The 14095-nt window shown below is 37.6% G+C and overlaps 1 protein-coding gene across 1 annotated transcript; it reads left to right on the top strand.

Annotated features, from left to right (window-relative positions):
- Nucleotides 1-9496: 9496 nt before the first annotated feature.
- Nucleotides 9497-11819, top strand: LOC116623909 (dynein light chain 1, cytoplasmic-like; the record flags this gene model as incomplete). Its single annotated transcript, XM_032391431.1, has 2 exons — nt 9497-9514; nt 11556-11819. Coding segments are annotated over 2 exons (282 nt in total), but the record flags the coding sequence as incomplete, so codon positions are not given.
- Nucleotides 11820-14095: the final 2276 nt, after the last annotated feature.

Here is a 14095-nt window from a genome sequence, read left to right as displayed (position 1 = left end):
CCCCCCCTTCATTCTTCCCCTCCTGCTATCTTCTTTTTTTTTTCCTTAACATATATTGCATTATTTGTTTCAGAGGTACAGATCTGAGATTCAACAGTCTTGCACAATTCACAGCGCTTACCAGAGCACATAACCTCCCCAGTGTCTATCACCCAGCCACCCCATCCCTCCCACCCCCCACCACTCCAGCAACCCTCAGTTTGTTTCCTGAGATTAAGAATTCCTCATATCAGCGAGGTCATATGATACATGTCTTTCTCTGTTTGACTTATTTCACTCAGCATAATACCCTCCAGTTCCATCCACGTCGTTGCAAATGGCAAGATCCCATTCCTTTTGATGGCTGCATAATATTCCATTGTATATATATACCACCTCTTCTTTATCCATTCATCTGTTGATGGACATCTTGGCTCTTTCCACAGTTTGGCTATTGTGGACATTGCTGCTATAAACAGTGGGGTGCACGTACCCTTTCGGATCCCTACTTTTGTATCTTTGGGGTAAATACCCAGTAGTGCAATTGCTGGATCATATGGCAGCTCTATTTTCAACTGTTTGAGGAACCTCCATACTGTTTTCCAGAGTGGCTGCACCAGCTTGCATTCCCACCAACAGTGTAGGAGGGTTCCCCTTTCTCCGCATCCCCGCCAACATCTGTCATTTCCTGACTTGTTAATGTTAGCCGTTCTGACTGGTGTGAGGTGGTATCTCATTGAGGTTTTGATTTAGATTTCCCTGATGCCAAGCGATATTGAACACTTTTTCAGGTGTCTGTTGGCCATTTGGATGTCTTCTTTGGAAAAATGTCTGTTCATGTCTTCTGCCCATTTCTTGATTGGATTCTTTGTTCTTTGGGTGTTGAGTTTGATAAGTTCTTTATAGGTTTTGGATACTAGCCCTTTATCTGATATGTCATTTGCAAATATCTTCTCGCATTCTGTCGGTTGTCTTTTGGTTTTGTTGACTGTTCCCTTTGCTTTGCAAAAGCTTTTTATCTTGATGCAGTCCCAATAGTTCATTTTTGTCCTTGCTTCCCTTGCCTTTGGTGATGTTTCTAGGAAGAAGTTGCTGCAGCTGAGGTTGAAGAGGTTGCTGCCTGTGTTCTCCTTTAGGATTTTGATGGACTCCTGTCTCACATTTCGGTCTTTCAACCATTTGGAGTCTATTTTTGTATGTGGTGTAAGGAAATGGTCCAGTTTCATTCTTCTGCATGTGGCTATCCAATTTTCCCAACACCATTTGTTGAAGAGACGGTCTTTTTTCCATTGGATATTCTTTCCTGCTTTGTCAAAGATTAGTTGACCATAGAGTTGAGGGTCCATTTCTGGGCTCTCTATTCTGTTCCATTGATCTATGTGTCTGTTTTTGTGCCAGTACCACACTGTCTTGATGATGCCAGCTTTGTAATAGAGCTGGAAGTCCGGAATTGTGATGCCGCCAGCTTTGCTTTTCTTTTTCAACATTCCTCTGGCTATGCGGGGTCTTTTCTGGTTCCATACAAATTTTAGGATTATTTGTTCCATTTCTTTGAAAAAAGTGGATGGTATTTTGATGGGGATTGTATTGAATGTGTAGATTGCTCTAGGTAGCATTGACATCTTCACAATATTTGTTCTTCCAATCCATGAGCATGGAACGTTTTTCCATTTCTTTGTGTCTTCCTCAATTTCTTTCATGAGTATTTTATAGTTTTCTGAGTACAGATCCTTTGCCTCTTTGGTTAGATTTATTCCTAGGTATCTTATGGTTTTGGGTGCAATTGTAAATGGGATCAACTCCTTAATTTCTCTTTCTTCTGTCTTGTTGTTGGTGTATAGGAATGCCACTGACTTCTGTGCATTGATTTTATATCCTGCCACTTTACTGAATTCCTGTATGAGTTCTAACAGTTTTGGGGTGGAGTCTTTGGGGTTTTCCACATAAAGTATCATATCATCTGCAAAGAGTGAGAGTTTGACTTCTTCTTTGCCGATTTGGATGCCTTTTATTTCTTTTTGTTGTCTGATTGCTGTGGCTAGGACTTCTAATACTATGTTGAAAAGCAGTGGTGATAGTGGACATCCCTGCCGCGTTCCTGACTTTAGGGGGAAAGCTCTCAGTTTTTCCCCATTGAGAATGATATTCGCTGTGGGTTTTTCATAGATGGCTTTTATGATATTGAGGTATGTACCCTCGATCCCTATACTCTGAAGAGTTTTGATCAAGAAAGGATGCTGTACTTTGTCAAATGCTTTTTCTGCATCTATTGAGAGGATCATATGATTCTTGTTCTTTCTTTTGTTAATGTATTGTATAGAAAGCAACCTCTTTGACCTCAGCTGCAGCAACTTCTTCCTAGACACATTGCCAAAGGCAAGGGAAGCAAGGGCAAAAATGAACTATTGGGACTTCATCAACTAAAAAGCTTTTGCACAGCAAAGGAAACAGTCAACAAAACCAAAAGACAACTGAGAGAATGTGAGAAGATATTTGCAAATGACATATCAGATACAGGGCTAGTATCCAAGATCTATAAAAAACTTATCAAACTCAACACCCAAAGAACAAATAATCCAGTCAAGAAATGGGCAGAAGACATGAACAGAAATTTCTGCAAAGAAGACATCCAAATGGCTAACAGACACATGAAAAAGTGTTTAACATCACTTGGCATCAGGGAAATCTAAATCAAAACCACAGTGAGAAACCACCTCACACCAGTCAGAATGACTAACATTAACAAGTCAGGAAACGACAATGTTGGCAAGGATGCAGAGAAAGGGGAACCCTCCTTCACTGTTGGTGGGAAGGCAAGCTGGTGCAGCCACTCTGTAAAACAGTATGGAGGGTCCTCAAAAAGTTGAAAATAGAGCTACCCTATGACCCAGCAATTGCACTACTGGGTATCTACCACAAAGATACAAATGTAGTGATCCGAAGGGGCATCTGCACCCCACTGTTTATAGCAGCAATGTCCACAATAGCAAAACTATGGAAAGAGCCTAGATGTCCATCAACAGACGAATGGATAAAGAAGATGTGGTGTATATATACAATGGAATATTATGCAGCCATCAAAAATGAAATCTTGCCATTTGCAATGATGTGGATGGATCTAGAGGGTATTATGCTAAGCAAAATAAGTCAATCAGAGAAAGATAAGTATCATATAATCTCACTGATATGAGTAATTTGAGAAACAAGACCGAGGATCATAGGGGAAGGGAGGGAAAAATGAAACAAGAGGAAACCAGAGATGGACACAAACCATGAGACTCTTAATCTCAGGAAACAAGCTGAGGGTTCCTGGAGGGGAGGGGGTGGGAAGGATGGGGTGGCTGGGTGATGGACATTGGGGAGGGAATATACTATGATGAACGCTGTGTAAGACTGATGAATCACAGACCTGTACCCCTGAAACAAATAATACATTTTATGTTAATAAAAAATAATAAAAACCCTATATTTAATTTTGCCTCATATAAGATTGTTTTTTACTATGTTTAGAGACTTTAAATCTCTTGAGAGTAGGAGGCCATGAATCATTCTTTTCTATATTATGTAGAACAGTGTCTTATACAAACTGTCATTAAATATACATTTGTTGATTGAGTGAGTAAATGTCAATAAATTTAACTTTGAGGAGAGGTCTATTTACTCCCCTGGAGAAAGACATACACTTAAATTCTGGATTTTTGTAATAATAAAACCCTGAATTTAATCAGAACCTGTTGTTCTCTTTCTTTAAGTTGTACTCCTTTCTTTCTTTAATTTGTTAATCCTTACAACCCCAAGTCTTTATTCCAGAGAAAGGAGTATTTTTCACCAAATATTCTATAATCTATCATTTCAATTATACTTTGCACTAAATAGCATCAAAGTCTTCTTGTCTGAGTTATATGACTATTTTTTTTTAATATGACTGGTTTCTGTCCTTACACCATCATATTAACACAGACATGGGACATATAGGAAATATAGGCTGGGGAGTGCCTAGGTGGCTCAGTTGGTTAAACGTCTGCCTTGGGCTCAGGTCATGATCCCATCATCCTGGGATCAGGCCCTGCATTGGGCTTCCTGCTCAGCAGAGAGCCTGCTTCTCCCTCTCCCTCTGCCCCCCCTCATGCTTGCTCTCTCTCTCTCTAGTTCTCTCTCTCAAAAAAAAATAAAGAAAATCTTTAAAAATTTAAAAAAGAGTTAAAATGTATAAAAATAATAAATAAAATAAAAGTTGACCCATAATAATTAAAAATAATAACATTCTTTTCATCTCTTTCTCCTCCCCCATCCGCATTCTGGAGCTCAGAATGCTGCATATTAAAATGTAATATCAAAAGAGAAAAATGATATCATTATATACAAGTTCAAATATTCAAGTAAAGCCCCAATGAACACCATATTCTTTATTTTCTCAAAAGTGCTAACAACAAGAACAGTAATAATAAAAGAAACCCACAAAGATGAACCCAAGGCAGTGCTGAGAATAATGAAAAGAAAACACAATATTGAGGCAATGGTATTAGTGACCTTAGGTATTTATGACTTTGGAAGTGAAGAGAAATGATCAATGCAAAATTCCTAAAGCAATAGGATTTAAGGCCAAAGTTTTCCTCGGTCATTGTTCTCTTTAACAGTGCCATCAAATGAACTCAATTATGAACATAAAATGTAATAAACTACAGTCATTCTTCAATTCAACTTCAAAAAGAATCCAATCAAAAATTAACTCTGAAATGTAAATGTAAAATTTTGAATACACACATACATCTTCCAACAGACACCAGTAAAAATGAGATGGCACATTTTCTACAGTTATCAGACATTGAACTGATATAAAACTAGAACAGCATATTCTTGGAAAGATATCTAATGAAACCTGTGCTTGATTCACTTTGATTCTCTGCTCCTCAAATATGCTTCACAGGGAATTATTGCAGGGTCACATGTGTGATAAGCTCATTTTCTCTTATAACTTTGTCTAAAACCCACAAGCCACCAAAGTACACCACAATTCCAAAACTCCAAGATCCTAAGATTAAAATAAAAAAAAAAAAAACTAACCAAGCCAAAACAATAACAACAACAACACACACACACACACACACAAAAACACTCTGTAAGATTCCTTCATGAAGAAAGAAGCACATTTCTCAAGATGATAAAAATTTCCCATTCAGTATACAAACACTGGTCCCAAAGTGCCAACATGCTGAAATCCTGGGAAAGAGGCCCAGGCAGCAAAATAAAATCTCTCATCTCCTTGTGGGTTACAGAACATAAATAACACCAACACAGAGCTAATAAGTGGACTCATTTACCCTTTGCTGTGGCTTTCAGGAAACCTTTCATCAAATTTATTGCCAGAGCTGCTGCACATTATTGTGTTCTTTATTAGGCATTCTTCTCCCTGAAGATTAATTCAGGACTTTATGAAGCTGCGTGTTCCAGAGTAATAGATGATTGCAAGTAAGTTAAGAGGTGTCACATTCACATCACTATAGACACATGGAATTGTGTCAAATATCTGATGACATTCTTAACAGTATATTGGCTTAAACTCGACATGACCATGTCTTAAACTCTCTTTTTGGACCAGTGTCAAAGAATGTTTAGGGGACATTCAGATTTGAGGGAGATAGATAATGCAGAATAAAAACAGTTGTGGTATATTCCCTCAGCTGCATCTATAAGATGACAATACAACTTTTAGGAAAGTGAAATATTCTGTCAAATCACAGGGTTTTATTTCTCACCTCCCTGATATCATCTGTGCCAAAAAACTAGATTGAACTGATAAAAATGAACCAGATGTTTTATATATGTAACTTCTATGGAGATGAATTAGCACTGGTTTAACGCGTACATCTGAAGCCAACTTTGAATTTACAATAGCATGCTGCCATAAATGAAACTGATTTTTTTTCTACACAATTTCAAATCGAATCCATCCATTCATTCAACAACTCTTGAGTGCCTACTATGTGTTAGGTACTCTCCCAAGTACCAAGGGAAACATATTTTTATTGCAAAAAAGGCTAAGTTGAGTTGATGGTTTAAGTTTTATGTAATGAACAAATTGAAGGTTGATTAAGTTGTCCATTTAAATATTATTTAGCTATCTGCAAACAGAGCTGAATCTAAATCACAAAGCACAATGCTGGGCATTTAATAAATTTCAATTAGCATATTTAACATAGACTTTTGATAATGTTGCTTGGTCAAATTTACTGGAAATTCTAATTGCTTCTTTTTTTGTTTTGAAAAATGCTTTGTATATCTTGAGCTCAATGTCAAAATAGTGTTTACATAGTTTTACTAAAATTAGTATCTATAGGGCATGCCTTTCATCTTTAGTGCAAATGACATCAAATTAAAGGGGTTATTTAACAAAAACAACACATACTTCTAAAAGCACTTACTATGTGACAGACACTATTGTAAGAGAGAAGAACATCTACGTTTTAGTTTGGTAACTTTGCACTATGAATCTTAGAAATCTGAATTACCTACAGTCATGAGTTCTTGACAGTTTATTCCAGGTGCCCTATACTTAAAAGGCACTTATTCGGAATTAAAACAGAAATCTTACTTTTAACTGTTCTCCTAAAAGACATTCTTGTACAGTTATTATTTGTGTAGGGCATAGAGATTTACACATTAGCTTTCCTAACTAAATGGACGCAGTGATCCTTCTAATTCTAAAATTCAATGATTCGTTCACTCACAATTAGAAAAATAGCACCTGCTGGTGAAAATTATGGCCATACAGATAATATGGGATAAGAAGTAAAATTAAAGGGTCTAAAAATTGTGCCATAACTAGTCTGAAATAAAAATCTTCATTATTTTCCTTGATTCAGCTTCACCAGAGATAGTAAGCAATACAAACAGGTTGCTTGTGTTTTTCTTCTTAGAATTATTATTTTAAAAATTTCCTTCTGCAAATCATTTTCCCCCACAAAACATGTTCATTATTTCTAGAACAGTTTATTCACTGGCCAACAGGAAATAAATAATAGAGTGGAGTCTTAAGTTAAAAATAATACAACTGTGTAGAACCATGCTATTTCTATATGGAAATACACTGGAGCAATATTTGAAATAAGTCTGCCCTTTTAATCCCTGCTTCCAGATTTATTTACAAATTTCCTTCATACCATTCTCATCTAAGTGTGGAACATTTTTCTAGGCTAAAACCTCTTAATTAGTTCTTATAAGCTTTTCTTGGACAGGCTTACTAGCAAAAGTTGTTTGTTAGGCTAGGATCATTAGTAATAGGATCACTTTTAGCCTTATATTAGTTTTACTATTTGGTATTTTCAGCTATTTGTGGATTTGGCAAAACTTTTTTAAAAACCTTGCACATTTCAGAGCCAACTACATAATTGCATATTCCTTCCCAAGTCTATAATAGCATAGCAAAAATCAAAAACAAACAAACAAACAAAGCCTAAAAAATCCTGGAAAATGGGGCACATTTTTATAAAGGCCTACAAGTTATTCTTGTTGATAAAAATACCATTCAGGTATAACAATTTAATGGTGGGAAATGTGTGAAGTAGCAACAAGATTTTACAGATTCGTATGCAGAAGTGGAGAACATAGAAATCAGTTGTTATACTAACTCTTAATTATTATGACAAATGATTCAACTAAATCATGTCCACTCAATTGAAATAGCCATTTGATAATAATGCATCACTTTTATCCTTCAAAAGGAGCAGGAAGACATATGCTACTTGTTTTTTGGAATGGCAAAGTAAGGAACTCAGCAAAAAAATAATGATAAAACTGGACAAATTCATCAAAAACTAACATTTCGGGACTCTGGATTGACCAAAGCCATACAAAAAAATTGAAAAAAGTTTGTTCAAGAAAAACAACTAAACCTTAATAAGACAATAGGAGTACATGGCAGTTTAATCTGGAGCTGCTCCAATCCCCAAGCCCCAGCTCCACGTTGTGATAGCTCTATGAGTGCAAGATAGGCCATGAGGACTTAACAGTCTCATGGTGTAAGGCAGCTGTCTTGATTTAGAGAAAAGACAATAAAAACTCAATCTCAGAGGTATTGTCAAAGCTAATAGTGATGTTGCTAAAAAACAATCAGGGAAGGTGTTCATCCCTATCTGAACAGGAAGTCTTGTACACCCAGAAAAGATTGACTTTATAAGAACTGACTTGTAACTGACTGAAATTAGAATGTGTAGCCCATCTACACACAGATGGATTGGCAAAGAGTGAAAATCTTATTCACTTAAGGAGTCTAAGCATAAATTTTAATCAATCACTGATTTACCACTAATTTATGATGACTCAGAGGTAACTCTTATGAAAGCAGTTTTAAAAATAAAATAAAAACAATGAAATAATTTTTAAAAATAGAACAAAGACATCAATGGCCACACAGTACATGGGATACAGGGGATACAGACTCTACAGAATTAGTCTAGGCAAGATACTAGACAAATAGACCAAACAAAAGATAGTAACAACAAGCACCAACAACAAATCCATAGAGGGGATCCAAATCCATAGGCACTGAGTTAATTTCTCTAAAATGATCAGTTTTCAACAAAAAATTTATAAGACATGCAAAGAAGTAGGAAAATATAACCCATACACAAAGAAAAAAATTCAAGAGAAGCTATCTCTATAATAGTGTCCAGATGTTGGACTTAGTAGAAAAATACTTCAAGGCATCTATTATTAATGTGATTAGAGACATAAAGAAAACCATTCCTTAAAATTAAAGGAGCATGTGTTGACAATGACTCAATAAAGAATATCAATACAGAGACAAAATATATTTTAAAAAACATCAAATGGAAATGTTATAGTTGAATATTACAATAAATGAAATGAGAAATTTACAAGAAGGGCTCAATAGCAGATTTGAGCTGACAGTGGAAATAATCATTGGACTTAAAGATAAATCAATAAAGATTATCCAATCTGAAGGATAAAGAGAGGAGAGAGATGAACAGAGCCTCAGACTGGCACAAAAACAGACACATAGATCAATGGAACAGAATAGAGAGCCCAGAAATGGACCCTCAACTCTATGGTCAACTAATCTTCGAGAAAGCAGGAAAACAATGTCCAATGGGAAAAAGACAGTCTCTTCAACAAATGGTTTTGGGAAAATTGGACAGCCACATGCAGAAGAATGAAATTGGACCATTTCCTTACACCACACACAAAAATAGACTCAAAATGGGTGAAAGACCTGAGTGTGAGACAGGAATCCATCAAAATCCTAGAGGAGAACACAGACAGCAACCTCTTCAACCTCAGCTGCAGCAACTTCTTCCTAGAAACATCACCAAAGGCAAGGGCAGCAAGGGCAAAAATGAACTATTGGGACTTCATCAAGATAAAAAGCTTTTGCACAGCAAAGGAAACAGTCAACAAAACCAAAAGACAACCAAAAGAATGGGAGAAGGTATTTGCAAATGACATATCAGATACAGGGCTAGTATACAAAATCTATAAAAAAAACTTATCAAACTCAACACCCAAAGAACAAATAATCCAATCAAGAAATGGGCAGAAGACATGAACAGACATTTCTGTAAAGAAGACATCCAAATGGCCAACAAACACATGAAAAAGTGTTCAACATCCCTCGGCACCAGGGAAATACAAATCAAAACCACAATGAGATACCACCTCACACCAGTCAGAATGACTAACATTAACAAGTCAGGAAATGACAGATGTTGGCAAGGATGCAGAGAAAGGGGAACCCTCCTACACTGTTGGTGGGAATGCAAGCTGGTGCAGCCACTCTGGAAAACAGTATGGAGGATCCTCAAAAAGTTGAAAATAGAGCTACTGTATGACCCAGCAATTGCACTACTAGGTATTTACCACAAAGATACAAATGTAGTGATCCGAAGGGGCATCTGCACCCCAATGTTTATAGCAGCAATGTTTACAATAGCCAAACTATGGAAAGAGCCTAGATGTCCATCAACAAATGAATGGATAAAGAAGATGTGGTGTATATATACAATGGAATATTATGCAGCCATCAAAAATGAAATCTTGCCATTTGCAATGACGTGGATGGAACTAGGGGGTATAAAGCTAAGCGAAATAAGTCAATCAGAGAAAGACATGGATCGTATGATCTCACTGATATGAGGAATTTGAGAAACAAGACAGATGATCATAGGGGAAGGGAAGGAAAAGTGAAACAAGATGAAACTGGAGAGGGAGACAAACGATGAGGCTCTTAATCTCAGGAAACAAACCAAGGGTTGCTGGAGGGGAGGGGGTGGAAGGGATTGGGGTGGCTGGGTGATGGACATTGGGGAGGGTAGGTACTATGGTGAGTGCTGTGAATTGTGTAAGACTGATGAATCACAGACCTGTACCCCTGAAAAAAAAATACATTATATGTTAATTTAAAAAAATTAATAACAAAGAGTCAGAGGCTTAACTGACTGAGTCACCAAGGCGTTCCTGGAGATACGGCTTTCAGAAAATAATTGAGGTTAAATGAGGTGAGAGTAAGATGCTAATCCAGTAGGATTGATAGCCCTAAAAGAAGAAGAAAGGGGAGATCTCTCTCCACATGCACTCACTAAGGAAAGACTGTGAGCACAAAAGAAGTGGCTCTCTGCAAGCCAGGAAGAGAGATTTCACCAGAACCCAAATATGCAGGCATCCTGATATCAGACTTTCATCCTCCAGAACCATGAGCAAATAAATTTCTGTTGTTTAAGTCACGCATTCCATGGTATTTTCTTTTTTTTTTTTTTTTAAGATTTTATTTATTTATTTGAGAGAGAGAGAGAGAATGAGAGACAGAGAGCATGAGAGGGAGGAGGGTCAGAGGGAGAAGCAGACTCCCTGCCGAGCAGGGAGCCCGATGCGGGACTCAATCCTGGGACTCCAGGATCATGACCTGAGCCGAAGGCAGTCGCTTAACCAACTGAGCCACCCAGGCGCCCTCCATGGTATTTTCTTATGACAGTCTGAGTCAACTAAGACATGAACCCTATAGTAACTATTAAGAAAGTAACTTAAAAAAAAAAAAAACAGTAAAAACAAACAGAAAATTAAATTGGAATTAATGTGGCACAGCAAAAAAAATATATATATATATATATCTTGCAACAAAACAGAAGTCAATGAAAGAAATATAGGAACAAAAATGTGAAACATGTAGAAAACAAATAGTAAAATACAGACATAAATTCTCAACAAAATACTGTGAAGCTGAATACATAAAGCTTTAAAAAAAATCATTACAGGGGCACCTAGGTGGCTCAGTCATTAAGCGTCTGCCTTCGGCTCAGGTCATGATCCCAGGGTCCTGGGATAGAGCCCTGCATTGGGCTCCCTGCTCAGTGGGAAGCCTGCTTCTCCCTCTCCTACTCCCCCTGCTTGTGTTCCCTCTCTCGCTGTGTCTCTCTCTGTCAAATAAATAAATAAAATCTTTAAAAAAAAATCATTACAGACATGCACCAGGGCTTTGGTTAGTAGCTCCTGCTGTCTCAGCCAGCCCCTCCCCCAGGAGACTATTGCAGTTGGCCATCCCCTACTCCTCCATAACCCTGTACAACCAAAAGGCCATGATCAAAAATGCCAGTTTGTCAGAGGAAATGCAACAGGACTCTGTGGAGTGTGCTACTCAGACACTGGAGAAATATAACATAGAGAAAAACCTTGCCGCCCATATTAAGAAAGAGTTCAACAGGGAGTACAACCCCACCTGGTACTGCATTGTGGGGAGGAACTTTTGTGTTAATGTGACGCATGAAACCAAACAGTTCATCTACTTCTACCTGGGCCAAGTGACCATTCTTCGACTCAAATCTGGTTAAAAGCATGGACTATGTCACACACCCAGTGATCATCCAAAAACAAGGACTGCAGACTAAATTTCAAATACCAGATGCTAAAATGTTCGGCCTTGCCCAAGGGACCACCTTGATCTTTGAGCCTTTATTGTGTTGTTTTGTACAGGGCATACTCTGTACAAATTTTTTTGTGGTTATAAAACAATTAGCAAAACAGCTTACATTTGTATTTATTTTCTATTCTATACTTCTGCCCCATGTTTTTTCTCTTCAAAATCCATTCCTTTTCAGGGGCACCTGGGTGGCTCAGTAGGTTAAGCTACTGCCTCAGTAGGTTAAGCTCAGGTCATAATCCCGGAGTCCCAGGATTCAGTCCCACATCAGGCTCCCAGCTCAGTGGGGAGTCTGCTTCTCCCTCTGACCCTCTCCCCTCTCATGCTGTCTCTCACTCTCTCTCTCTCTCAAATAAATAAATAAATCTTTTAAAAAATCCATTCCTTTAAAAAATAAATGTCAGAGAGGCGCCTGGTGGCTCAGTCATTAAGCATCTGCCTTCGGCTCAGGTCATGGTCCCCGGGTCCTGGGATGGAGCCCCGCATCAGGCTCCCTGCTTGGCAGGAAGCCTGCTTCTCCCTCTCCCACTCTCCCTACTTGTGTTCCCTCTCTCGCTGTGTCTTTCTGTCAAATAAATAAATAAAATTGTTACAAAAATAAAAAAATGTCAGAGAAGTGAAAATTAAATAAATAAAAAAATAAAAAAGCATTATATACAAGGACCAGTTATCCTTGGAATGTGAGGTTGTTTTAACCTCAAAATATCAATTAATATAATACATTTTATTAATAGAGAAAAGAACAAAACCACATGATTACCTCAATAAGGAGGAAAAAATTTGACATAATCTAACAATAATAAATAATAAAAACACTCAACTAAGTATTAAAGGAAGGGGACGTCATCAACACCATAGAAAACATCTATTAAAAACTTAAAATCAACATCATGCTTAATGATAAAAAGACTGATTGCATGATACCTGAGATTGGGAACAAAACAAAGATGTCTGCTTTGGCTAATTCTTTTTTTAATATTTTATTTAAATTCAATCAATTATTATTTTTATAATGTTCAATTAGCCAACATATAGTACATCATCAGTTTTAGATGTAGTGTTCAACAATTCATTAGTTGCTTATAACACCCAGTGCTCATCCCATCATGTGCCCTCCTTAATGCCCATCACCTGGTTACCTTATCCCCCCACGCACCTCCGTTCTGTAACCCTCAGTTTGTTTCTCAGAGTCCACAGTCTTTCACGGTTTGTCTCCCTCTCTGATTTCTTCCCATTCAGTTTTCCTCCCTTTCCCTGTGGTCCTCCACACTATTCCTTATGTTCCACATATGAGTGAAACCATATGATAATTGTGTTTCTCTGCTTATATGATCTGTCTATTGCTGTGAGTGGAGTGTTGAATTTTCCTACTATTAATATATTATTATCAATATGATTCTTTATTTTGGTTAATAGTTGGTTTATGTAGTTGGCTGCTCCTACATTGGGGTCAGAGATATTTACCATTGTTAGATTTTCTTGTTGGATAGACCCTTTAAGATTGATATAGTGTCCCTCTACCTCTCTTACTACAGTCTTCGGTTTAAAATCTAATTTGTCTGATATGAGAATTGCTACCCCAGATTTCTTTTCAGGTCATGTTTGCATGGTAAATGGTTCTCCATCCCCTCACTTTCAATCTGGAGATGTCTTTAGGTTCGAAATGAGTCTCTTGTACCCAGCATATGGATGGGTCCCGCTTTTTTATCCAACCTGAAACCCTGTGTCTCTTGATGAGAGCATTCAGCCCGTTCACATTAAGAGTAAATTTTGAAAGATATTAATTTAGTGCCATCACATTGCCTGTAAAGTCTCTGTTTCTATAGATTGTCTCTTAATTTCTGGTCTATATTACTCTTGGGGCCTTTCTTCTTTCATAACATCTCCCTTAATATTTCTTGCAGGGCTGGCTTGGTGGTCACATATTCTTTCAGTTTCTGCCAGTCCTGGAAGCTCGTTATCTCTCCATCCATTCTGAATGACAACCTTGCTGGATAAAGTATTCTTGGATGCATGTTCTTCTCATTTAGTACCCTGAATATGTCTTGCCAGCCCTTTCTGCCTTGTCAGGTCTCTGTGGACAGGTCTGATGTTATCCTGATGTTCTCCTTCCATTCGTAAGAAATCCCTTCCCCCCAGCTCCTCTCAGGATAGCTTCTTTGCCTCTACAATTTGCGAGTTTCACTA

The sequence above is a fragment of the Phoca vitulina genome, unplaced genomic scaffold (assembly GCF_004348235.1).
Source record: "Phoca vitulina isolate PV1807 unplaced genomic scaffold, GSC_HSeal_1.0 scaffold62, whole genome shotgun sequence".
Classification (NCBI taxonomy): domain Eukaryota; kingdom Metazoa; phylum Chordata; class Mammalia; order Carnivora; family Phocidae; genus Phoca; species Phoca vitulina.
Note: the sequence above shows the minus strand (reverse complement) of the source record. Positions and strands in the feature narration are given on the sequence as shown.